This window comes from Cebus imitator, unplaced genomic scaffold (genome assembly GCF_001604975.1).
Source record: "Cebus imitator isolate Cc_AM_T3 unplaced genomic scaffold, Cebus_imitator-1.0 Scaffold34, whole genome shotgun sequence".
NCBI classification, from domain to species: domain Eukaryota; kingdom Metazoa; phylum Chordata; class Mammalia; order Primates; family Cebidae; genus Cebus; species Cebus imitator.
The window spans coordinates 8,538,025-8,564,821 of record NW_016107349.1 but is presented as its reverse complement, the minus strand read 5'-3'; the positions used below and the strand labels follow the sequence as shown (position 1 = coordinate 8,564,821).

General features: G+C 35.6%; 1 protein-coding gene across 9 annotated transcripts in view; it reads left to right on the top strand.

Annotated features, from left to right (window-relative positions):
• Positions 1-26,797, top strand: part of EML5 (EMAP like 5) — a 187,029-nt gene that overhangs the window by 31,891 nt on the left and 128,341 nt on the right. For all 9 annotated transcript variants that reach the window (XR_005199467.1, XM_017524634.1, XM_017524635.1 and 6 more), the window contains exons 2-6: positions 7,002-7,161; positions 16,410-16,508; positions 18,445-18,513; positions 21,959-22,144; positions 24,645-24,780. Coding sequence is in view for 8 of the 9 variants with exons in the window: in XM_017524634.1 (XP_017380123.1) it covers positions 7,002-7,161; positions 16,410-16,508; positions 18,445-18,513; positions 21,959-22,144; positions 24,645-24,780 (650 nt within the window). In the remaining variant the exon portion in view is untranslated. The remainder of the gene's footprint in view (positions 1-7,001; positions 7,162-16,409; positions 16,509-18,444; positions 18,514-21,958; positions 22,145-24,644; positions 24,781-26,797) is intronic.

Below are 26,797 nucleotides of genomic sequence, written 5' to 3'. Positions count from 1 at the left end.
AAGGTTTATAGAAAGAAAAGAAAGAAGTTGTCTCTATTCTTAGACAATATGATTGCCTACATAGAAAATTCCAAATAATTTATTTTTTAAAAATTCACACAAAAAAACACAACTCCTAAAACTCAGTGAATTTATCATGGCTGCAGGATACCAGGTCAATACTAAAAGCTATTTACGACAAACCCACAGCCAATATCATTCTGAATGGGCAAAAACTGGAAGCATTTCCTTTGAAATCAGGCGCTAGACAAGGATGCCCAATCTCACCACTCCTACTCAATATAGTATTGGAAGTTCTAGCCAGAGAAATCAGGCAAGAAAAAGAAATAAATGATATTCAGTTAGGAAAGGAGGAAATCAAATTGTCTCTATTTGCAGATGACATGATTGTATATTTAGAAGACCCCATTGTCTCAGCCCAAAATCTGAAACTGCTAAGCAACTTCAGCGAAGTCTCAGGATACAAAATCAATGTACGGAAATCATAAGCATTCCTATATACCAATAACCCACTAAAAGAGAACCAAATCAAGAGTGAACTCCCATTCACAACTGCTACAAAGAGAATAAAATACCTAAGAATACAGCTAACAAAGGATGTAAAGGACCTCTTCAAGGAGAACTACGAACCACTGCTCAAGGAAATAAGAGAGGTTATAAACAGATGGAAGAACATTCCATGCTCATGGAAGAATCAATATTGTGAAAATGGCCATATTGCCCAAAGTAATTTATAGATTCAGTGCTATCCCCATCAAGCTACCTATGTCCCTCTTCACAGAACTGGAAAAAACCACCTTAAACTTCATATGGAACCAAAAGAGAGCCCGCATAGCCAAGACAATCCTAAGCAAAAAGAACAAAGCTGGAGGCATCACGCTACCTGATTTCAAACTATGCTGCAAGGCTACAGTAATCAAAACAGCATGGTACTGGTACCAAAACAGAGATATAGACCAATGGAACAGAACAGAGGCCTTGGAGGCAACGCCACACATCTATAACCATCTGATCTTTGACAAACCTGAAAAAAACAAGCAATGGGGAAAGGATTCTCTGTTTAATAAATGGTGTTGGGATAACTGGCTAGCCATGTGCAGAAAACAGAAACTGGACCCCTTCCTGACACCTTACACTAAAATTAACTCCAGATGGCTTAAAGACTTAAACATACGACCTAACACCATAAAAACCCGAGAAGAAAACCTAGGCAAACCATCAGGACACAAGCATAGGCAAGGACTTCATGACTAAAACACCAAAAGCATTGGCAACAAAAGCCAAAATAGACAAATGGGATCTAATTAAACTCCAGAGCTTCTGTACAGCAAAAGAAACAATCATTAGAGTGAACCGGCAACCAACAGAATGGGAAAAAATTTTTGCAATCTACCCATCTGACAAAGGGCTAATATCTAGAATCTACAAAGAACAAAAACAGATTTACAAGAAGCAAACAAACCCATTCAAAAGTGGGCAAAGGACATGAACAGACACTTTTCAAAAGAAGACATATATGAGGCCAAAAAACATGAAAAAATACTCATCATTGGTCATTAGAGGAATGAAAATCAAAACTGCACTGAGATACCATCTCATGCCAGTTAGAATGGCGATCATTAAAAAACCTGGAGACAACAGATGCTGGAGAGGATGTGGAGAAATAGGAACCCTTTTACACTGTTGGTGGGAGTGTAAATTAGTTCAACCATTGTGGAAGACAGTGTGGCAATTTCTCAAGGACCTAGAAATAGAAATTCCATTTGACCCAGCAATCTCATTACTGGGTATATATCCAAAGGATTATAAATCGTTCTACTATAAAGACACGTGCATACGTATGTTCATTGCAGCACTGTATACAATAGCAAAGACCTGGAACCAACCCAAATGCCCATCAGTGATAGACTGGACAAGGAAAATGTGGCACCATGGAATACTAGGCAGCCATAAAAAACGATGAGCTCATGTCCTTTGTAGGGACATGGATGAATCTGGAAACCATCATCCTCAGCAAACTGACACAAAAACAGAAAACCAAACACTGCATATTCTTGGGAAACTCATAGGTAAGTGTTGAACAGTGAGAACACATGAGCACAGGGAGGGGAACATCACACATTGGGGTATATTGGAGGGTGGGGGCTTGGGGAGGGACAATGTGGGGTGGGGAGGTTGGGGAGGGATAACACTGGGAGAAATGCCCGATGTAGGTGACAGGGGGTTGGAGACACCAACAAACCACCATGGCATGTGTGTACCTATGCAACAGTCCTGCATGATCTGCACATGTACCCCAGAACTTAAGGTAGAATAAAACAAAAATTCTGAAAAACAAAAAAAGATATATACAGACTGTAATGTCAGTATTTTTTTTCACTTTTTAAAAACTGAGATGTGATTCATATAGTATAAAATTTACACCTTAAGTGCACAATTCAGTGATTTTTAGTATAGTCACAAAGTTCTGCAACCATCACTTCTATCTAATTTCAGAATATTTATCACCCCTAGAAAATTAGCAGTCCTTATCCATTCTCCTCTCCTTCCAGCCCCTGGCAATCACTAATCTGCTTTCTTTATGGATTTGTGTATTCTGGACATTTCATAATGGATTAATACAACATGTGGCCCTTATATGTCTGTTTTCTTTCACTTAGCATAATGTTTTCAGGGTTCATCCATGTTGTAGCATGTATCAATACTTTATTCCTTTTGTCATTTTTATTGTGTGGATACCACATTTTATTTATGATTCAGTCAGACATTTGGATTGTTTCTGCTTTTTGGCCATTATAAAGAATACTGCTTGTGAACATTTGTGTACAAGTTTTGTGTGAACATATGTTTTCATTCCTTTTGGGAATACATCTAGGAATAGAATTGCTGGATCATACAGTAACTTTTTTTTAGCTTTCTGGGTAGCTACCAAATGGTTTTCCAAAGAGTCTGGATCATTTTATAATCCCACAGCAATGTTTAAGGGTTACAATTTTTCCATACCTTTGTCAATACTTCATATTTTCTGCTTTTAAAATAGAGAAGTGGGTTAGGCGCTGTGGCTCATGCCTCTAATCCCAGCATTTTGGGAGGCCAAGGCAGTGGATCACCTTAGGTCAGGAGTTTGAGACCAGTCTGGTCAACATGGTGCAACCTTGTCTTTACTATAAATACGAAAAAATTAGCTGGGAGTGGTGGTGCATGCCTGTAATCTCAGCTACTTGGGAGGCTGAGACAGGATAATTGCTTGAACCTAGGAGGCAGAGGTTGCAGCGAGCTGAGATTGTGCCGTTGCACTCCAGCCTGGGCAACAAGAGTAAAACTCCATCTATAGAAGTGGACTGGGAGTAGTGGCTCATGCCTGTAATCCCAGCATTTTGAGAGCCTGAGGTGGTAAGGTCTCTTAAGCACAATAGTTTGAGATCAGTCTGGGTAACATAGGGAGACCCCATATCTACAAAAAAAAAAAAAATTAGCCAGGTGTGGTGGCACCCATCTGTAGTCTCAGCTAATTGAGAGGCTAAAGCAGGAAGATGAGGCTTGAGTCTAGGAGGTCGAGGCTATAGTGAGTGGTGATTGTGTTACTATAGCAGGGTGACAGAGTGAGACCCTGTCTCAAATAAATAAATAGAAAGGAGAGAAAGAGAGAGAAAGGAAGAAAGCAAGGAAAGGAAGGAAAGAGAGAGAGGAAAAAATGAATTTTTTTTTTTTTTTTTTTTGAGATGAAGTCTCACTCTGTTGCCTAGGCTGGAGTGCAGTGATGCAATCTTGGCTCACTGCAACCTCCGCCACCTGAGTTCAAGTGATTGTCCTGCCTCAGCCTTCCGAGTAGCTGAGATTACAGGTGCGTGTCACCACGCCTGGCTTATTTTTTTGTATTTTTAGTAGAGACAGAGTTTCACCGTGTTAGCCAGGGTGGTTTTGGTCTCCTGACCTCATGATCTGCCCACCTCGGCCTCCCAAAGTGCTGGGATTACAGGCTTTAGCCACCACGCCTGGCCATTGACTATCTTTTTATGTGCCTTTTGTATATCTTCCTTGGGGAAATGTCTGTTAAAATCCTTTATTTAAAAAACTGAATTATTTGTAGTTTTATTGTTGATTTGTAGTAATTCTTTATATTTTCTTAATACAAATCCCTTATCAGATATGTGCTCTGCAAATATTTTCTCCCATTCTGGGTTGCATTACTATATTCTTGATGGTTGTCCTTTAAAGCATAAAAGTTTTTAATTTTGATTAAGTCCATTTTATCTGCTTTTTTTTCTTTTGTCACTAATGCTTTGGTGTCATATCTGAGAAACCATTGCTTCATCTAAGATCAGTAAGATTTATACCTATGTTTTCTTCCAAGAGTTTTAACAATTATTTTAGCCTCTGATCCATGTTGAATTGACATTTGTATACGGTTTGATGTATGGGTCCAAATTTATTCTTTTGTTTGTGGATCGATATTCAGGTGTCCCAGTACCATTTGTTGAAATGACCATTTTCTCCCCCATTGAATTGTCTTGGCACCACCCTTATTAAAATCAGCTGACCACAAATTTATGGGTTTACTTCTGGACTTTCGATCCTGTTTCATTGATCTGCATATTCTTATGCCAGTACCACACTGTCTTGATTACTGTAGTTTTGAAGTAAGTTTGTAAGTTTCAAAATTGGAAAGTGTGATTCTTCCAACTTTGTTCTTGTTTTTCAGGATAGTTCTGGCTATTCTGAGTCTTTCTGAATTTTAGAATCAGCTTGTCAGTTCTTCAAGAAAGACCACTAGTATTTTGACAAGGATTGTGTTGACTCTACAGATCAATTTGAGAAGTATTACGATCTTACAAATATTACATTCATCTAAGCCTAGAACATGAGATGTCTTTCCATTTATGTAGATCTTTTTAAATGTCCCACAGTGGGGTTTTGTACTTTTCAGTGTACAAATTTTGTACTTTGTTTAATTTATTCCTAAATGTTTTACTCCTCTTGATGTTACTGTAAGTGGGATTATATTCTTAAATTTTTTTATTGTTCTTTGCTAGTGTATAGAAATGCAGTAGATTTTTTATGTTGATCTTATATCCTACAACCTTGCTGAACTCATACTAGCTCTTCATTTTTTGGTTGTTTCTTTGTGGATTCCTTAGGATTTTCTGTGTCTATGATCATGTCACCTGCCAGTAGAGATCTTTACTTTTACTTTTTATTCCTTTTCCTGGGCTATTTTTTTTTTTTTTTTGGCTAGAATGTCTATGACCAAGTTAAATGAGTGGCAAGAACTGACATCCTTGTTTTTCCCCTTTACTTAGTGGGAGAGCTTTCAGGCTTTCATCATTATACGTTATTAGGTGTGGGTTTATGTAGAGGTCCTTTGTTGGTTTGAGGAAGTTTCCTTCAGTTTGTAGTTTGTTACGTGTTTTTATCATGAAGGGATTGGATTTTGTCCAATAATTTTTCTGTGTCTATTGAGGTAAACATATAAGGGAGTTTTTTGTCCTTTATTCTGTTAATATGCCATATTTCTTGATTTCATATGTTGAACCAACCTGATATTCCCACACATACTCTCTCCCATTGATTATTCCTTTAGTATTCCCTGACTTGATGATTACCACCCCAAACCATTCAAATGTCTAAGCCAGAAACCAAGAGTCATCTCAGACCCCTATCTTCCCCTTGTCCCCTGCATCCAGTCTGTTAATTTTGTCTTTGTTTACTTTAGAGACAGGATCTGGCTCAGAAGCCCAGGCTGGAATGCAGTGGTGCAGACTTAGCTCATTGCAGCCTTGAACTCCTAGGTTCAGGCAGTATTCCCACCTCAGCCTCCCAAGTAGCTGGGAATAGAGGGGTGTGCTACCTGCCTGGCTAATTAAAAATTTTTTTGTGTGTACATCCAAGGGCTTGCTGTGTCTCCCAGGCTGATCTTCAACTCCTGGCCTCTCAAAGCACAGGTGTTATAGGCATGAGCCACTACACCCAGCCTTGATTCTGTTTTAATATCCTCCTACTTTTCTCCTTTTAGTTGATTCTCCACCCTGATGCCAGGAGTGATTTTCTTTTTCATCTCGAAGGCAAATCTGATATTCTATATCAACATACAGAAAAAGTTATTAAACAGAAATTTATATTTTTCCCTGCCTTCTGCTAATGTACCTAAATCATTACCAACTGTTAGGTTTTTGTCTTGTTTTTAAGAGACTCATAGATTATTTTCTGTGAATTATAGGTGACCTTTCTGTTTCTTAAAATGGGATTTATAATTTAAGAATTAGCATTATAGTAGGAGGTGCTATTAAATGCCATGTTTAGACATTAAGATTTGGTCTGACTTTATCCAATAAAAGGTATAGTTAAATGGGAAAGGAGTCTTGAAAACAGGTGAATACTAAATGAGGAAAAGGCTACTGATTTGTTGCTGTGATCCAGTTGATCTCTTGTTAGAGTTATTTTCTTGAGAAGTCTACATACAATATATTACATGGATTATGAAGGGTATAATTAGCTTATCATTAACTGTTCATAAGATAGTCTATGAAGTAGTAACTGTTAGTGTGGATTTTTATAGAAGTTATTTATTTTAAATCCAAATTATCAGCCAGCCATGGTGGCTCACAGCTGTAATCCCAGCACTTTCGGAGGGTGAAGTGAGCGGATAACTTGAGGTCAGGAGTTCGCCTGGTCAACATGAAGAAACCGCATCTCTACTAAAAATACAAAAATTAACCAGGTGTGGTGGTGGGTGCCGATAATCCTAGCTACTTGGGGGCTGAGACACAAGAATCGCTTGAACCTGGTGGGATGGAGGTTGCAATGAGATGAGATCACACCACTGCACTCCAGCCTAGCTGACAGAACGAGACTTCGTCTCAACAAAAATAATAAAAATAAATACAAATTGTCTAAAATGGATAAAGTCTAATGTTTATACTGGTATATATGTATTACATCTACCAAATACTAGAAAATCTGTATAAACAATTTTTAATAATATTTATTTCCTTATTTTACAGCCTTGCATTGCACCCTGAACGAGTGTTGGTAGCAACAGGACAAGTTGGGAAAGAACCTTATATTTGTATTTGGGATTCATACACTGTGCAGACCGTATCAGTTTTAAAGGATGTTCATACACATGGTATAGCTTGCTTGGCGTTTGACTTAGATGGACAGGTATGTGACAGTTTTTTCATTTTTTTCTAAATTGTAAAAGTATGTTACAGCAAATGATTATAAATCTGTAAATATTAAATTGAACAGCATTTGATGAAAAGTGTTTGTCCAAAGGTGGAGGTGGATAGGTGGGGTGGGTGGTTGATATATAACAGTGGGGTTTTTATTTAATCATATCAAGAACTTTCTCAATTGAATTACTTACTACCTTGAAAGCCAAAGAGATTTTGATATAGTAGAATATTACCTGGTTATTATAGAAATTTTTCTATATAACTCTTTCAAGCTAGGGTATTTCGATAGGACAGATGGATGATATCTTAGGAAAATTAAGTTTCTTAGAAAGCTGTATATATTTTATTATAATTTTTTAGTTTTTAGAGACAGGGTCTCACTCTGCTGCCCAGGCTGGAGTGCAGTGACATGATCATAGCTCACTGCAGCCTCAAACTCTTGTGCTCAAACAGTCCTCTTGCTCAGCCTCCTGGGAAGCTAAGAATATAGGCACATACCATCATGCCTGGCTGATTTTTTTTTTTTTTGGATAGAGGTGGGATCTGTGTTGCCCAGGCTTGTCTCAAACTTCTGGCCTCAAGCTATCTTCTAGTGTTGTTGACCTCCCAAAGTGCTGGAATTACAGGCATGAGCCACTGCACCCTGCCTATATTTCAATTTCCAGTTACCTTAAAGGTCTGTTAAAATTATATTTTTATTGAATATAATGGAACAATTCCTGTGAGTTATTTTTTATATGAAATAAGAGTTCACAACTTAAGGATATAATTATCACTCAACTGACTAATCAGTTTCTAAATTATCTACTTCTAGTCAATGATTTTAAAAAGTTAAATAAGCCAAGGGCTTTTTTTTGTGGTCCTTTTATGGAAATTGTTATACCTAAAAATGCTTTTAAAGTTACCAGTAAAAAGTTGGATCTTACAGGTATGTTCATTTATAATATTTAAAAGTTTTATGTTAGAGTTTAAAATCATTTTAAATTTTAGAACAGTATTTGCTTTTTAATTTATAAAATTAGTTTTATAGATCTTGATTTTACAGAAACAAATTACAGTGTGTTCTATCCCCTTAAACATAATAGCCAGTAGATGTTTTTATATATTACTCTGAGGAATAGCTTCTTTGAGTAGCCTAGGTTAATATGACTTTCTGGTAACGAGATGAGAGAGTTCCTTGACCCTTTCATAGGACTTGTAACAAGGTGTGGCTCATTTACTTGGCTGCCCAGCTCAAACCCCTTTTAGAAAGGTTAGCACACAGGTAAGAAGTTGCAGAACCTGGAGTGAGTGCCTTTGGCTCCTGGCTTGCCCATGGTAGCATCTAGGGATTATCCACAACCTCTGGAGCCCCAGAGGGTGTATGTTACACACAGTGCTCTTTTAGCTTTGCTAACCGTGGGTGGCTTAAGTGCATCCCAAATTCTTGTCCAGCATCCAGGAAGAACCAGGTCACACAAAACAGATTGAAGGGTGGTATATGTGGAGTATTTTATTGAGCAATGGAAGTGGCTGTCAGTGGGATGGGGAACTGGAAAGAGGGTGGAATAGGAAAATAGTCTTCCCCCTGATCATCCCCAACCAAACTCCTCTTGATGTTCATACACTTCTCTTCTCTCCCTCCCTGTGTTGCTGTTTTGCTCCTCTGCCAGTGAAGTTTGGGTTTTTATGGGTATGGGTGGGGGGTGTGGTGGGCCAGGGTGATTTTGGCAAAGGCAACATTTGGGCAGGAAAACAGGAATGTATGTTCTCATTTAGGGCCAGGGGTCTAGGCTTGAGGGTGGAGCCCTTGCCAGGGACTCCACCCTCTTCTCCCCAGTATTTCCCTGCCTCCTGTCCATATTAGTAAGAGATGACTTTCTGGTATGGAATCTATAAAGACTTAATTGGAGTCTTATTTGGGAAAAAAAAAATGTGCTTCTAGGTTTATCACTATATAGCAGTGATTGGCAATTGCAGAGACTTAATTCATGTTTTTGCTATCATTTTTCAAGTCTTTTAATGTTCTGTCAGAATTTTCTTTTTTAAAGGAAATATTTACCTATTTCATAGGAGCATAAAATATTATAAAACCTACAAAGTAATTTTTAAAAAATCACTTAACATTTAAGGTGTTACAAAATTCAAGCTATTTTAATTATAAGCATCTATAACATTAAATACAGATATTTTCTTAACTTTAAATTTGCCCTTTCTAAGTGTCGTATATTGGCTTGCTGAGAAATTTCTTTTATATATAAGGAGAAATCATGCCCATAGCTTTTGCTAGTTGAAAGTGTTTAGTTTCACTTATTTTGAGCAACTTATAAGAAAAGTCTTGGGTACATGTATTTCATTATCATAGATCTTCATGAGAATATATTACTTAAAATTTTAAGTTCATAAAAACATAATAGCTAAAGGTGTTGAGCATGTACTGAGTGCCAGGCATTATGCTAAGCCTACATTATCTCATTGAATCCTCCCAACAACCCTATGGAATAGACGCTATTATTATCTCTGTTTTACAGATAAAGAAACAGAGAGGTTAAATAATTTACTTCAGGTTACACAGCTAGTAAATGGAGCCAGAGCAGGAACCCAGGTCAGTCATATACCAAACTCATGTTTTTTAACAGCAGTTCTCTTCTGCCTCCTAAACGTGTAACTTAGGAGGTGGTTATTTCTATTTCAAAAGAAGTCCGTCAATTTTAAGTACAATTAAAGCTAAAATATAAGGAACTACTACCAACTGAAGATTGAGAGTATGAAATTTGTTAATGAAAAACTTCTTTAACTTGAAAAATATATTTGAGAGAACATAACTATTTGCTTTTATCTATAAACTGTCTATGAGATACCAAATAGAAAATAATGTATATATTTTTCTTTTTCTACTAGATTATACACTCCAAGTGATTATTTAAGGTTTATACAATGAATAAGCTTCCTAGTTAGTGGAAATGCTGTTCTTTTTCCAGAAGCTTTCTTCTTCTTCCTCCTCTTCTTCTTCTTTCTTCTTCTTCTTCTTCCTTCTCCTTCATCCTTCTCCTTCCTTCTTCCTTCTCCTTCTTCCTTCTTCTTCCTTATTCTTCCTTCTCCTCCTCCTCCTCCCTTCTTCCTCCTCCCTTACTGAAGATAATTAGGGCCCCAAAAGGCTATTTATGTAAATCCACATCAAACAGGAACTAAAATTTTATAGTAAATGGGAGAGGGGATAGGCATATGGGAAATTTAATTGGTACTTTACCTTGAAAATGTAACCATAATCTATAAAAACATATTTCTCATAATTAACAATCTAAGTTACAGCTACAATTCTGCTAATTTGTAGTATGAAGTAAAATAAAGCTTTTTAAACCTAATTTTTTCAATTATATGCTGATACAAAATAAAATGCATCAGTTTGCCATTGACTTTTGGCACTTGATTATAAAGAGGGTCAGTGTTGCAAAAATATTGAAGGAGGAAGGTTCACTGGTTTTTCCAAGGGCCTTTTAGTAATCTCTTGATATCTAGACATATCTCAAGTGCCTTTTTATTATTCTTGAATTTTGTCCTCTTCTGTTGCTCTGCCAGATCCTGTATCTTCTGTAAAAATTGAGATATTACATTTAACATTATAATGGTTAGTTCTTACATAATGAACACTGAGATCACACTGGCCCCTATACTAGAATCTTTTCAGTTTAATCAGTCTTTATTTGACTTTGTTTCACAATTGCAGAAACTCATGGGATGCTTCTAGTGTGTATTGGAAATTTTTCTTATTTAAATATTTGATATGCTAGAATTTTTAATGAATACTTCCAATTCAGTTAATGGACACAAGATTTTGTCTGGGAATAGCATCAGGGAGGAATTTGGGAAGGCTTCTTTATCTGGTTTTCTTTCTCTCTGATTATTATTACTTCTTTAAAGGAATCTTTCCTTGTCTGCTTCTTAAATACCAGTGTTCTTCAGGAGTCTATAGCCTTCTTTCCTTTTCACTTTACTTACATTCTCTCGGTGAGTATATAGACCCATGACTTTAACTTCCATATAAGCTAACAATGGCTCTGGCTTCTCTTCTCAACTCTAAATATCACACTTGAATGTCCTGTAGATATTCCATTTTATATATTTAAAACTGAATTCTGTTCTCTCTTTATTCTATCAAAAAAACAAACCTCTTTCTCTTGGCTTCTGCCCTACCTCTCCAGCCTTGTCTTTTGCCACTTTCCAATTGGCACTCCTTCCTTCCCCTGCATTGAATTACTGGCACTCTCTTGACACCATGATCTCTCTAATCTTGAGGTCCTTTGTTCTGAAATGCACTTTCTATTCTACAGACTGTCTCTGACTCTGTCCACTTTTGCTTCATACTTTCTTTAATCTTTCTCACCTCCCTAGTCTGGGTTAAAAGGAAAAATATTGATAAAGTAAAAAAATGATGGAAAGCTAGAAGAGGAGGTAGTATTTGCTTTGTTGTTTCTACCTCATCCTGTCTGTTGCTGCGTAGGGTTGTTGGTTTGGGCCATAATACGTTTATCAAGGCTATGAAGGAAACGCTGTCAAGTCTAATTTGTTACTGCCTATATAGAACTAGATGCCTTGAGGCTCTGTTTGGATACGTGGAATTTTAAAGTTTTTGGCCAATTGTGTTTTGCTGTATGTATTTTATGTGCTATGCCAGACAGAAGAGACATCAGGAGAAATGACAACAGTATCCCTCTGGCTCTTCCTCACTTAATATACTTGTCCTGTGAAATTTTAACCTCTACACAGTATACTGATAGCAAGAGGTAGATATCTTTGTTCTAGCTAGATTTTTGCTGATGCTCTTTGATTCCCAAATAGTAAATACTCTCAGGAGGTACAAATCATCTCCTCTTGTTCTCTGGGCTTTCTGCTAGCTTGATTAGATGGAGAGTCATAGCAAACTGTATTCTGTATCTTCTTATATAAATTATTCATTCTACCAATTTTGGAGTTTAAGTAGTAGAAACTTTCTTTGCGGAAACTGTAACTGAGTACTAGATGACATTTCTCATTTGAAGAGTTGGAGGGCATAGGTTCTTAAAGCTAATTATGGTTATGGTAAACTAATAGTAATAATAAGATGAAGCAAACATTTATGTAACATCAATCATATACCAGGCACTCTAACTCCTTTAAGTAGTATGTATGTTAATTTTCATAGTAACACCTGTGAGGTACTTTTATTTGTCCCCATTTAATTATGGTTATAGTAAACTAATAGCAATAATAATAATAATGATATGAAGCAGACATTTACATAACATTAACTCTATATGAGGCACTCTAACACCTTTAAATAGTATGTTTGTTAATTCTCATAGTGACCCCTGTGAAATACTTTTATATCCCCATTTAATAGGTGAAGAAAGTAAGATACAGAGAGGCTAAATAATTGTCCAAAGTCACCCTGCTAGTAAGAGATGATGGTCAAACTTAGGCAATCTGCTACCAGAATCCATGTTCCAAACCACAGTTCGATAAACTTTCTATAATAAGTGAAAAATATTTACTATTTTAAGCTTTGTGGGCCATTTGGTCTTTGCTATAACTATTGAGTTATGCACTGTAGTGTGAAAGCAGTCATAGACAATGCATGAAAGAATGAGTGGGGCTGTATTCCAGTAAAACTTTATTTACAAAAGCATAGGTAAAGGCAGGATTTTGCTGACCCCTGCTCTAAACCAATACTTTTCACAATATGTGTTGTGGGTTTTTCCTCACGTTTTTCTTGTTATTTCTTCTTTGATCTTTCAGTTACTTAGAAGTATGTTGTTAATTTCCAAATATTTGGGAGATTTTCTTTTATTCTAATTTAATTCTGTTTTTATCAGAGAACATACTCTGTATTTTAATTTTCAAAAATTTATTGATACTTTGTGATCCAAATTATTGTGATCTCTGTGTTGTTTCAGGTATATTTGGAAAGAATATGAAAAAGTGTATTCTGCTGTTTCGTTTCTTCTGTTTATGGTGCTACTGTCATTTATTAATACGTCTACATATTTTAAAACCCCAAAATAACTGGGGTTTTTTGCCTTAAATAGTTGTTAAAATCTTTTTAATGAGAAAAGTCTTAGATATTTACCACTTGGACACTCTCATGTGTAAATCGTTTCTATTTGGTATCATTTTCCTTCTGTGTGAGAAAACTTTTCTTATATCTTGTAGTGTGGGTTTACCGATGATGTATTTTCTCAGCTTTTGTTTGCTTGAAAAAAGACTTTGTTTTGACTCAGTTTTCAAAGGATATTTTTGCTTAGTACAATTCTGTGTTGACTTCTTTTCTGCCTCAGCACTTTAAACTAGTTGTCCATTGTCTTCTACCTTGCATCACTTTGAGCTGTCTAGGATAATTTTTAAATCTTTGTTTCTCCATACTGCGGTTGCCCTTTTTTGTCTGGCTGCTGTTTAGAATTTTCTCTTTAGTGCTGGCTTCAGCAGTTTTTTGCCATGTGTCTTGATGTGTATTTTTTCTGTGTGAATGATTATCTGCTTGGGATTTGTTGAGCATCTTCTATTTGTGGATTTATAATTTCATCAGATTTAGGAAACTTTTTACTATTATTTCTGCAGTTTTTTTCTTTTTCTTCTATCTTTTTCTCTCCTTCTGGAGCCATAATTACTTGTATGTTAGACCACTTGATATTTTCCTACAGGCCAATGAAGCTCTGTCAATTATTTTTTTCTTTTTCTTTCTGTACTTTATTTTGGTTGGGTTCTATTGCTATGCCTTCAAGTTTATTTATCTTTTCATCTTTGTCTAAGCTGCTGTTAATCCTTTGGAGTAAATTTTCATTTTAGATAATGTAACAATTTTCTATGTTCTTTTATGTCTTTTTTTTATTCTTGGTATGTTTGCTGTAAGATAATTCTTGAGTGTCTTGAAAATGTTCATTTTCACAGCCAATGTCTCCTCATTTTAATCATCTCTGGGTTTCATGAGTCTATTTCTATTCACTGTTTTTCCCCGGGTTATTAGACACATTTTCCTGTTTCTTCACATGCCAATAATTTTATTATATCCTTTTAAAGTATATGGACACTGTTCTGGCAAACAGTCAAGTTTCTCATGAATCAGTTTGATCTTTGTGAAAAGCTTGCTTTCAAGGGGCAGCACTAGAATAGGTTTTCCTCTAGAATTACTGGTATAACTTCATTATTAAGGTATGACACCCTCCAGCCCCCCACAATTCCTAATGACTGCCCAGTGAGTTCAAAGAGATATCTCCATTCTGGTTATTGAGAGTTTGAGTGATTCTGGACCCTTGTGATCTCAGAATTTTTTGCTTTTAGCATTCTAGTAATTGTTCTTTTTCTAGAATTTCTTTTTGCATGACTTCATAGATTTCATCCTATGCATGCAGAGATTAATATTCTCAAATCTTGCTATAGATAGATTTACTGGAGCTCTTTTCCTGCTCTGCAAATTCTAGCCATCTTGGCCTCTCTAAACTCCAGGCTGTTTTTCCAAATTAGTAAATGTACTGGGCTCTCTTCCACCTTTCTGTGACATAGTCTGGAAATTGCCTCCTAGATGGAAGCTAAGGTGATTATAGGACTTATCTTGTTTGTTTTCCCCATGCAGGGTTCACAGTGTTTTGCTTCCTTTTGCAAATGTCTGAAAACATTTTCCATACAGTTTCTAGCTGTTTATGGCAGGGGGCGGGGGTGGGGGGGTAAGTTCAGACCTTGATACTCCTTCCTGGCTAGAAGTACATCTTTCATGTTTTTAAACATCTCTCATACTTTCCATCTCACTATCCACTTTTCTTTTCAACTTTGTGTTTTCATCTCCAACTATTCTGGTATTTAACTCTTCCATTGAGTTTTTAATTTATTTTTTGTTTCCGGAAGTTCCTTTTGCTTCTTCAAGTCTCCTTGGATGCTTTCTATAGTCTTATATTCTTTGCTCATATACAGATATTTTGAATCCTTAATTTTTTTTCTTATCTTAAGCTTATTTTATGTTATTTATCTAATCATTTCATATCTGATTTTTTTCAAGGCAGACTTTGCTGTGTGTTGTGACTTGCCCATTGTCACTGATAGTTTCTTATTTTGTTGTGTTGTGTGTGTGAGTGGGGTGGCTTGTTTATTTTTTTAGCGTCTTATTTTTTGAGACAGAGTCTCACTCTGTCCCCCAGGCTAGAGTACAGTGGAGCTATCTCAGCTCACTGCAACCTCTACCTCCTGGGTTCAACTGATTACCCTGCCTCAGCCTTCTGAGTAGATGGAAGTATAGGCATACATCACCACACTCAGCTAATTTTTGTAATTTTAGTAGAGACAGAGTTTCACAGTGCTGCCCAGGCTGGTCTTGAACTCCTGGCCTCAAGCAATCCACCTGCCTTGGCCTTCCAAAGTGCTGGGATTATAGCTGTGAGCCACCACACCTAGCCTTTTTTTTTTTTTAATAGCTTATTTTTATTGAATTCTTTGAGGGATGGATTAAAGTTTCAGTACTTCATTTATGTTTGCCTGGGCCGCATTGTTGAAGTTGAAGACACAACCAACACTGAAGACTACTTTGAATTAAATTTCCTAGTTAAAGGATTCATGTTTAATGTGAATTTAGGCCAGCAACCATGTAAAGGCTGCTTGTGGTTACAAATGTTGAGGGAGGTATTTCTCCCTCTTCATGAGTTGCCTCCCTTTCTTTAGGAAGGGGTTATTTATTGTTTCTGAGAGGTTTACTGCTTTAATCAGAGGTGGTCTTCAATTCAAATCCCTACCTTAGGTAGGCCCTAGGCTTTATCTCCTATTCTTCTTCAGCCTACAGCACAAAAATCATGGGTACTGGTATTCATCCGATGCCTTTAGAGTCTAGTAAATGTAGATGTTTTCTTACCCTCCAGGTTTCCCACTGGAAATCACTTTGGTTTTGTTCTTAGATTTTTAAAATTCTTCTACAGTTCAGCAGTACATTTAAAAAGATGATTTTACATTTTATCTAGTATTTTTGGTTTTTGGCAGGAGGCATATTTGAATATTTTGTCAATCCTACTGTTAGAAATGGAAGTCTCTCTTCTGTTTCATAATGTGAAGATCTATACAAATGTGCAAATACTACCAAGATGAAATACATTCAGCATTTGTGAGGTCTATAAAATATAGGTGTGTATGTTTTATGTTTATAAAAACCCATGAGTATAATTTATTTGCTATGTATAATTTGGTTTCTTTTTTATTTGTTTGCCTTTTTATTCCTTCCTGGATTTCTTGGACATAATTCAGCGCTTGGTTTCAGTTGGACTTGATTCAAAGAATGCAGTTTGTGTTTGGGACTGGAAAAGGGGAAAAATGTTGTCTATGGCTCCTGGTCATACAGATAGAGTAAGTATTCTCTTTTGAGATTTCTAATGAATACTGGAAGGGAAAGACCAGAGGAGAGTTCAGGGGATTTTATTCTTCTGTATTTTGTTATTGCCAGATAGGTCATATGTAATTAAAATTTTACAATTGGTAAATAATTGTACAAATATAAAAACTCTTAAAGTCTTAGAGTGCATATGTGTTGTAGTACTAGGAAACATGAATCGATATGAATAGCATTGGCATAAGACTTTTAACCTGGTGTTTGCTTCAGTAAAAACTATGTATTTTCTTTCCATTTTTAAAAACACTTTTATTAAAATGTAATTGATACACAAAGGGCTGCACTTATTTAATGTGTGAAATTTGATGATTTTGGACATATGCAGACACTCGTTATTCAAATCTCCATTTAAAAATTGAGTGGTTTGAGCCTAGGTTCTATTTAGTTTGGTTTACCACTAATTTGTTACATATGTATCATACCTAAGGTGAAAAATGATGTTGCTTGTGTGGATTTAGTATTATGTATTACTATTCAATTTTTTAGAGACCTAACATTTTTAACTGACAACTGGTTGGAATCTGTATTCCTCATTCCAAATTGTATATAAACAGTATATCATAGCCAGCTTTTAATTAAATATTAAACTATTGTTATGGCTGTAGATCAAAAAAGTTCTCATAAACTCCTAAAAGTGTCTAATTTTGTTTATGTATGTGTAGTAAAATCCTAACCTGAACCAGCACAGAGGCATAGTTAATGATTCTATTTTGTGGGAATTTATGACTATAAAAGATGTGTAGAAAATTTTGTGTATATTTGCATTTTGGAGAATACATTTGGCTTTTAGTAGATACTCAGAGAAGCCTATTATACATACACATATACACACAAACACACACACACACATACACACACAATTTAAACCATTATTAAAATGTTGGATATATTTTATTAAACACCTGGTATGTTCTTACCTGCTTACATCAAAGCACTTTGCACATTACTATTTGGAATTTAATAAATAGATCCATTATTATAAAATATGACACTTCAATGGAGTTTTTAAAAGTATTTTTGTGGTTGAATATTTCAAAGTTGCATTGATATGTTTTTCATATAATCTGTATTATGGTGAGTTGTTACATATTAACTGTAATATATATTCATTCTTCATTATCACTACAGAGTATCACTTTGTAAATTTTTAGAGTAAAATGTAAACCTTTTAGCGGTAGGTTGATAAAGTGTCAAAGAAACATTAAGACTACAAGAAAGCAAAATGAATTATTTTTTAAATGTTAATTTTTCTTTCATTATTTAATTACATGTTTCTAATTCATATATTATTGAGTTTTTGCTTGTTTGCTTTTGTAACAAAATGTGTTGCGTGTGTTTAGAATTTATGGAATTTTAGAAAATAATGAAGCCTGGAGACCCCCCAAATTTAAGTATGAGTTAACTTTGACCTTTAAACAGTAAAAAAACAAACAAACAAAACAAACAAACAAAAAAACTGTAAAATCAGTATTTGGATTCTTTATGTAAATAGTTCTGTATGATAGTTATAAAAATGTTTCTAATTTCTAGGCTGTGTGTCATGTTCCATTCTGAATCTCTTTTCTGTAGAAATTATGCAAGCACCTCCCATCATGCCCTAATTCTGTTCAACTATTCTTGTTATTTATGGATTTTTTAAAAATATTAAAAATAAACAGAGGTGTTGAATTTTACTCCGGTAGTGTTTCATAAAGTTCATAAATACTCAGAATTTTTATTTCTTGTCATTTTCAAATTTACTTTATTTCTTATAAGATTTTTAAGTGTGGGATTCTGGTTGTTTATTGAGGAATATTTTTTATCATATGAGTTTGGACCATTTCGTCTTCTGGTCAGGATTTTTAAATGATTCTGGAAATAAGTATTTTAATTATGAATCTGATTTGTTTACAGATATTTGATATTTCTTGGGATTTGTACCAGCCAAATAAACTTGTCAGCTGTGGTGTAAAACATATCAAGGTACTAGAAGGGTCTTGTTTTATAATAGTCACGTTTAGTTCTTTGCTGCTAAGTATATATTGCACTGTTAACAATTTAGCCTACTTTCAGAATTTTGATAGTACTTATTTTTTGAATGGCAATGTTTTTAATGTTCTGATGTTCAGTCAAACATGTATTTGCTTTGAGTTATTGTAAGGGATATAGGTATGAATAGGAAATTAATAAGCCACATTTCGTAAAAAAAATTATAGTCAGGTAGGATTTATTGTGTCCATCCTGCCTTTTCATGTTTCACTTACAAAGTAAAATGTGAGAATAGGAAACAAAGTAATTGAAGAGTTTTTCATTTACATAAATAGAATGGTGTGGGAGAAGCAACATGAGTAGAGCTGGCTTTGTCATTTATTAGCTATTTAACCTAGTATGAGTTATTTAACCTCTTTGAGCATTTTTCACATTTTAAAACTGTGACTGCTGTCACCATCCTCAAAGAGTTGATGATTAAATAAGGCAGTATATATGTAAGTGCTTGTCATAGTGCCTAACACATGGTCAGCTTTCTGAAAGTGTTTTTTCCTTTTTCTATATTTGCTACCTGATTTGACCTCAACCTTAAAATTTTTTTTATTTGACAAATAATAATAATACATATTCATGGGTATGTAGCCATTTTTTGCTACATAAAGATGTGTGGTGATCAGATTAGGGTAATTAGCTATCATCTCAAACATTTGCTATTTCTTTGTTTTAGGACCATTCAATATCCTCCTTCTAGCTATCTGAAACGGTATATTTTTATTAACCATAGTCATTGTATAGTGGTATAAACAGTAGAACTTATTCCTCCTATCTAGTTATAATGTTGTATGCTTTAACAAATCTCTCCCTGTCTCTCCCTCAGCCTTGATAGCCACTATTTACTTTGCTTATGAAAGCTCTGGATTTTGTTTTATAATTACAGCTCAGGTTTCGAAGCCTGTAAAGTCAGTGTTGATATTTATTATTTTGTTTAGAGTTACTTTTAAATCATTGCAACAAATTGGAAATAATTTGTTTACTTCCACTGTCTGATGTAACAGTTCCTGATAACAGTTAATTCCTAGTGAGTTAATGTTCTGTGTTCACATTCTTTGTTTCAACATGTTTAACTCCATCCACGTTTTCCCCGGTGCATCTTTCACTGCTACTGAAATTCTGGATTTGTTATTCTGATATTGATTTGATTGATGGATAGAAGTACATATTTATTTTTTGGCAAATATTTAATAGCAAAAAGGCTGTATGCCGGGTTTTAAGGCACATGATATAAGCACTGTGAAGGTAGAGATTTTTATCTTGTTCATCTTTGATGGACAGTATGTTTGATACAGTACTTGATATAAAGTACTTAATAAGTGATTGACAAATTAATCATCAATAAAGATATTTTACTACTATTTTATATTGTAAATGAAGCTAAAGTTTCCATTTTCAGGTTTTTATAAAAAACTCATCTCAAACTAAACTATAGTTTTATAATGAGTTACATTTATTTTTCTTTGCTAGATGAATAGTAACATAGTTCTCTTTGTAGACAATATGTGTGAGGAAATTAAGTCCCAGAGATGATCTAGAACTCACTGTACAACCATATTGTAGCTATTTAAACATAAATTAGTTAAACGAAATTTAAAATTTATTTCCTCATTCACACTAGCAGTACATTTCATTTGCTTATGTATTTAGTGGTTACTGTATTGGAAAGCATGCACGTGTGAAAGTCTTTGTGTGTGTGTGTGTGTGTGTGTGTGTGTGTGTGTGTGTGTGTGTGATCATCACTGAAAGTTATTTTGGACAATGTTGATTTGGATTCTAGAACAATAGTTCTTAACCCTTGCTGAGCATCAAACTCATTTGAATACCTGGCGGGCTTCATGCTTCAGAGATTCTGTCTCAGTTCATTTCAGTTGGGAGTCCAGGCATCCTATTTTATAATTTCCCTAGGTGATTCTAATGTGATGCTAACACTGGGAATCACTGATCTAGAAAGAAATAATGGATTCAAATTAGGACATGCTGAAAGAAAGAGAACCAGCCACTTACATACAAAGAAATTATGGAGATTTTAAGTTTAAAAATTATAAAGTTTAATTAATTAAAGTACTCATTAGATCTTTGAATAGATAATGGTCATAATTTTTAGTTCTTTGATGCTTCAGATTTTAAGAATATATAATTTATGTTATTTTAAATGTTAATTACTTATTATAAAGTTTTTATTATTTGGGCCTAATTTCTTTATATAGAACTATTTAATGTATATATCTCTGCCCTGTCCCATTTTTTTGGTTTAGTTTTTAGAGATGGGATTCTACCATATGGCCCACGCTAAAGTGCAGTAGCTATTCACAGACATGATTTATAGCTCACTGTAGCCTCCAACTCCTGGCCTCAAACCATCCTCCCACCTCAGCCCCCCAAGTTGGTAAGACTAGAGGAATTTGTCACTATGCCCACTTTCCGCCAACCCCCTTTTCTTTAAATTTATATCCATGAACTGTAAAAATTTACCTATTTCCCACCTAATAGAACAAAAACTTTGGTAATGAAGATTCATATTTAACTTCCTTATTTTCTCACAAGAATGACCAAATCATTCCACATGGATATCTATCTTATTTTTTAAGCTTTACAGCAAAGCAGTTGCTTAGCTTTGAAAATATCAAATATTATAGCTATAGTGAGCTATAACATTCTCCTTTTTTCCTATCTTTAATGTTTCTGTCAGAGAGAGAACATTAGATTTCCTTTTTCCTCCTAGTGTATGATGACTTATCTTCATTTTCATTGCTAACCCATTCCCAACTTTTTACCTAAGTTTTTATTTTTTTATTTTTGTTTTTTTTCTTTGAGACAGAGTTTCACTCTGCACCTGGGCTGGAGTGCGGTGATGCAATCTCAGCTCACTGCAACCCCTGTATCCTGAGTTCAAGTGATTCTCATGCCTCCGCATTCTGAGTAGCTGGGATTACAGGAGTGCACCACCATAACCAGCTAATTTTTGTATTTTTAGTAGAGATGGGGCGGGGAAGGGATCTCACCATGTTGGCCAGGCTGGTCTTGAATTTCTGACCTCAGGTGATCCACCCGTCTTGGTGAGCCACCATGCCTGGCTTAACCTGAGTTTTATGTAGATTTTTTTTTTCCAGAAACCTAAGGAAAGCATAGCATATTTTTAAAATAATCTGGTTCAACCCCCTTATTCTTACAGATAAGGATTGAAACCAGTGACTATAGCTGTGCTATAACATAGCTTTTGCCAACACTAGGATGAGGATCTGAACGTTGAGTGTGATTTTATCATAAGGCAATTTCTTAGTTAATTTCTAGCACACTGCTCTAATATAGCATCAAAGTGTTGGGAATGTTTTACTTTATTTTGTAAGAATTTTTTGGTAATTTGATTATACTGTATATCTTTTAGTTCTGGAATTTATGTGGAAATGCTCTGACCCCAAAACGAGGTGTCTTTGGTAAGACGGGTGACCTTCAGACAATACTGTGCCTAGCCTGTGCAAGGGATGAATTAACGTATTCTGGTGCACTCAATGGGGATATATATGTTTGGAAAGGAATCAATCTTACACGAACAATACAAGGAGCCCATGCTGTAAGTATATTTAAATATTTTAAACACTTGAATGTGTATTACTTAATCTTGTCTTAGAATGACAGACTTCATAACATAGTATATTGTTTCTAGTCAATTTGGTTGCTTGAAAAATGTTGTAACTCAATTTATTTGTTTTGAAGATTTCAATGAAGAAATCAATTAGACTTGTGGATATTTATTACATTAGTATAATTAGTATCTTGTTAAAGCCATTGCTTTAGTATGGTGTCTTTCTCAAGAGTAGTGTTGTGAAAAAGCTTGTCAACTTGAATCTAAAAGTATTCTAGATTAACCACACCAGAATAAAGTTAGTGCCCTTGATGCTAATTTATCAGAGGCAATTCAGTTTTCATGTAAATAACTTACAAAACAAGAAAAAGAATTCTGCTGTTAAAACTTTTTTTTAAATTATCTTATTTGTTTATTTATTTATTCCTATTTATTTTATTGCATTTTAGGTTTTGGGGTACATGTGAAGAACATGCAAGATTGTTGCATAGGCACACACGTGGCAGTGTGATTTGCTGCCTTCCTTCCCATCACCTACATCTGGCATCTCTCCCCAACTCCCCAACTCCCCACCGTCCCTCCCCTGTTTCCCCCGAACTGACCCCAGTGTGTAGTGTTCCCCTCCCTGTGTCCATGTGTTCTCATTGTTCAACACCCGCCTATGAGTGAGAACATGCAGTGTTTGATCTTTTGCTCTTCTGTCAGTTTGCTGAGAATGATGGTTTCCAGGTTCATCCATGTCCCTACAAAGGACACGAACTCATCATTTTGATGGCTGCATAATATTCCATGGTGTATATGTGCCACATTTTCCCCGTCCAGTCTATCATCGATGGGCATTTGGGTTGGTTCCAGGTCTTTGCTATTGTAAACAGTGCTGCAGTGAACATTCGTGTGCACGTGTCCTTATAGTAGAATGATTTATAATCCTTTGGATATATACCCAGTAATGGGATTGCTGGGTCAAATGGAATTTCTATTTCTAGGTCCTTGAGGAATCGCCACACTGCCTTCCACAATGGTTGAACTAATTTACACTCCCACCAACAGTGTAAAAGTGTTCCTATTTCTCCACATCCTCTCCAGCATCTGTTGTCTCCAGATTTTTTAAAGATCGCCATTCTAACTGGCGTGAGATGGTATCTCAATGTTGTTTTGATTTGCATTTCTCTGATGACCAGTGATGATGAGCATTTTTTCATATGTTTGTTGGCCTCATGTATGTCTTCTTTTGTAAAGTATCTGTTCATATCCTTTGCCCACTTTTGAATGGGCTTGTTTTTTTCTCGTAAATCTGTTTTAGTTGTAAATTCTGGATATCAGCCCTTTGTCAGATGGGTAAACTGCAAAAATTTTTTCCCATTCTATTGGTTGCCTATTCACTCTAATGACTGTTTTGCTGTGCAGAAGCTGTGGAGTTTGATTAGGTCCCATTTGTCTATTTTGGCCTTTGTTGTCAATGCTTTTGGTGTTTTGGTCATGAAGTCCTTGCCTACACCTATGTCCTGAATGGTTTTGCCTAGATTTTCTTCTAGGGTTTTTATGGTATTAGGTCTTTAATCCATCTGGAGTTAATTTTAGTGTAAGGTGTCAGGAAGGGGTCCAGAGCTTTTTAACAGCTGGGTCCCTTTTATAAAGTAAAGGTAACTAGATAGCACAAAGCCTCCACATTGTTAACAGCAAGACCTTCATGTAGAAAAGTCCTCAGTGCATTAAATTTCTATTGATTGGGTTTTCCTACCCTTTGCTTTTTTACTTTTTAAATTTTTGGTGGTTGTTGAATTGTTTTTCTTTCTGTAATCTTTTGACAGTCATACATGTTGCAAACATTTCTCTAATCTGTCTTTGCTGATTATATCTTTTCTCATATGAACAATTTTAAAATTTGTGGGTGACCTGCCGTGCATAGAAAAGTCTCTCACAGCCCAAAGTTACCTAAATGTTATTCTTTTTCTAATATTTTTTGTTTTATTTTTTACATTTAGAATTTTAAGTTCATCTATAATTCATTTTTATACATGGTATAAGGTTTAAATTTATTTTCTTTTATGTTATATCTTTATCATTAAATACCACCTTGGTTATATATAATCATGCCTTGATATTTTGGGGTGATTGGCTCTAGGACCACAGATACCAAAATCTGTACATACTCAAGTGTTGCCCTGGGAAACCCACATATGTAAAGCCCTCCCAATCCATGGGTTTTGCATCCCACAAAGATGGTATTTTGATCTGGGTTTTTTTTGCTGATGTGGAACTGTGGATACAGAGCTGACTGCATTTATTGAAAAAAATCCACATGAGTCAGTGATGTTCAAATTCATAAGGGGCAACGGTATTAAGTTCCTATGGATTTTCTTTTGTGTTTTCTGGTGTAATTATTTATTCTTATGTCCTACCAATTGGTTTGAAAGGGTTTCTACCTTCATATAGAAGATGTTCTTAAAAAACATTTGTTGTTAAATTATTTTATTTCCTCTTCTAGGCTGGAATTTTTAGTATGAATGCTTGTGAAGAAGGCTTTGCTACTGGTGGCAGAGATGGTTGTATTCGTCTTTGGGATTTAACTTTTAAACCAATTACTGTGATTGATCTCAGGGAAACAGACCAGGGATACAAAGGTATTAACAAAACAAATGTCTTATTACTAGTCAAACTCTAAACATCCTAAAGATTATTTCTTTCTTTCAGTAAGTATAAATAAGACTTATATTTGCCCCTTCACCCTGTATGCTTTTGATTGAAATTCTTCTATTAATGAGAAATTTTGCCTAGAAAGAGTTTAGATTCATTGTTAGGAGAAAGGTTCTTTCATAAGTCTAATGTCTATTATAATGAGACCTATGGAGAGATGTGAGAGGTACTCAGTATCTTAGGATTTTGAAAGTATTTTACTATTAGAATGCTAAATAACTATTTAACAAATAAACCCGTTCTAAATAAACAGTTTGAGGGTAAATGTTGAGGATTGGGGGAACTTTTGTTTGGGATGATTTAAATGTGGGTAGATTTGTTTTTCCTTCATCCAAATTTGTCAGCAGTTGGGGGAATTTTTTTCTCTTGGGGATTAAAAAAAATTGATGTAATTAAACAATCTTTTACTATAAAACGTACCCACACATCTGTGTTTAAACCATATTCCAGTCACCTACAAGTTGTGTGACCTTGGGCCTCACCTGTAAATGAGGATAATAAGAATAAATATTTAGGATATAGGATCAAATGAATTGATACTTCTGAAATGTTTATAAGGATAGTACATAATAAGCATGTAAATGCCGTTATTCTGTTTTCATTAGTTTTGCTAAACATTGTGCTTTGAAGCTTACAAAATAATTTGAGACTTTTTCTTATCTGATCCTCACAAGAACATTGTTAGGTACACCGTATCTTTGTATTGGCCGTGTAACACACATGAGAAACTTAACAGCTTTCCTACAATTACAAAAGACATTGTGGAGTATGCAGAAAAAGTAAAGTTCTCTCTTTTTAATGATTTTATGAGTATATTGAAGAAATGAAATACAGACAAGTAAAAAGTCAGATTATTAAAGGAGAAAAAGAATACAATTCTATAAAGGTAATTTACTTACTGAGTTCTTATTGAACAATGCAGACTGAGTGTTATAAGACTGCCTGAGCAAGTAGACATGGCTAGAGTTGTCTAAAAGGAAGAGTACATGTCTTGAAGAATGGGTAGGAACTAGGTACATAACATGACAAATACAATTTCATGTGGAAAACAACATGTACAATTAAAGAAAATATGAGTATGGATCAAGGACATATATTTTCTTCTATCTCACATCTAAGATATAAACGCTACAAAAATTAACTTCAATTTAGGAAGATTGACATTATTGATGCAGGATATTTTGGGTGCTGCTTTGCTAGCTAGAGACCTCTGTGGCTAGCAATGCTCCTGTCCAGGGCTGCACTGGGCTCCAGGCTGGCCAGGAGGTTCCCTGACCTTTAGGCTTGACAGGCTGTGCTTGGCTTGCACTGTGGCTGGATCCCACCCTCACTGCAGGATCCATGTTGAGCCCACAGCTGGGCTGAGTGTGCTGTGACTTGCTTCTGCCTTGGGTGTTGGTGTCTGGACAAGGGAAATATCGTGGCACCCAAAAACTTGGGGACCCCAGTAACTCTGAAGCCCCAAAGGGGGTGTTACAGCGTGTTAATAGCTCTTTCAGTCCTGCCATCCACATCCCAGTGAATGGGGGCATGTGATGCCCAGCGGCTCCCTCTCCTGTGGCCTGGCAAGTAGGAGGGGAATGCTATAGGGTTGCAGCTCTGCCTGCACTTACCATTTGGTGAGTTCTGAGTTCTTGTCCCACATCCAAGCAGAAAAAGGCTATAATGACAGCTGGCAGGTGAGCAAGGTGAAGAGTTTTATTGAGTGACAAAACAGCTCTCAGTGGAGAGGGTACCTGAGATCAGCTGAAGTCAGGTAGTCTCCCCTGCCCAAAGGCGGGCAGTCTCCGAATGTGGCTGAGTCAAGGGCATTTATGGGTTCAGAATGGGGAGTGCATACTGACTTGTTTGTGAGTATGCAAAAAAAGTCTTTAAAAAAAGGCACCGGCCGGGCGCGGTGGCTCAAACCTGTAATCCTAGCACTTTGGGAGGCCGAGGCGGGTG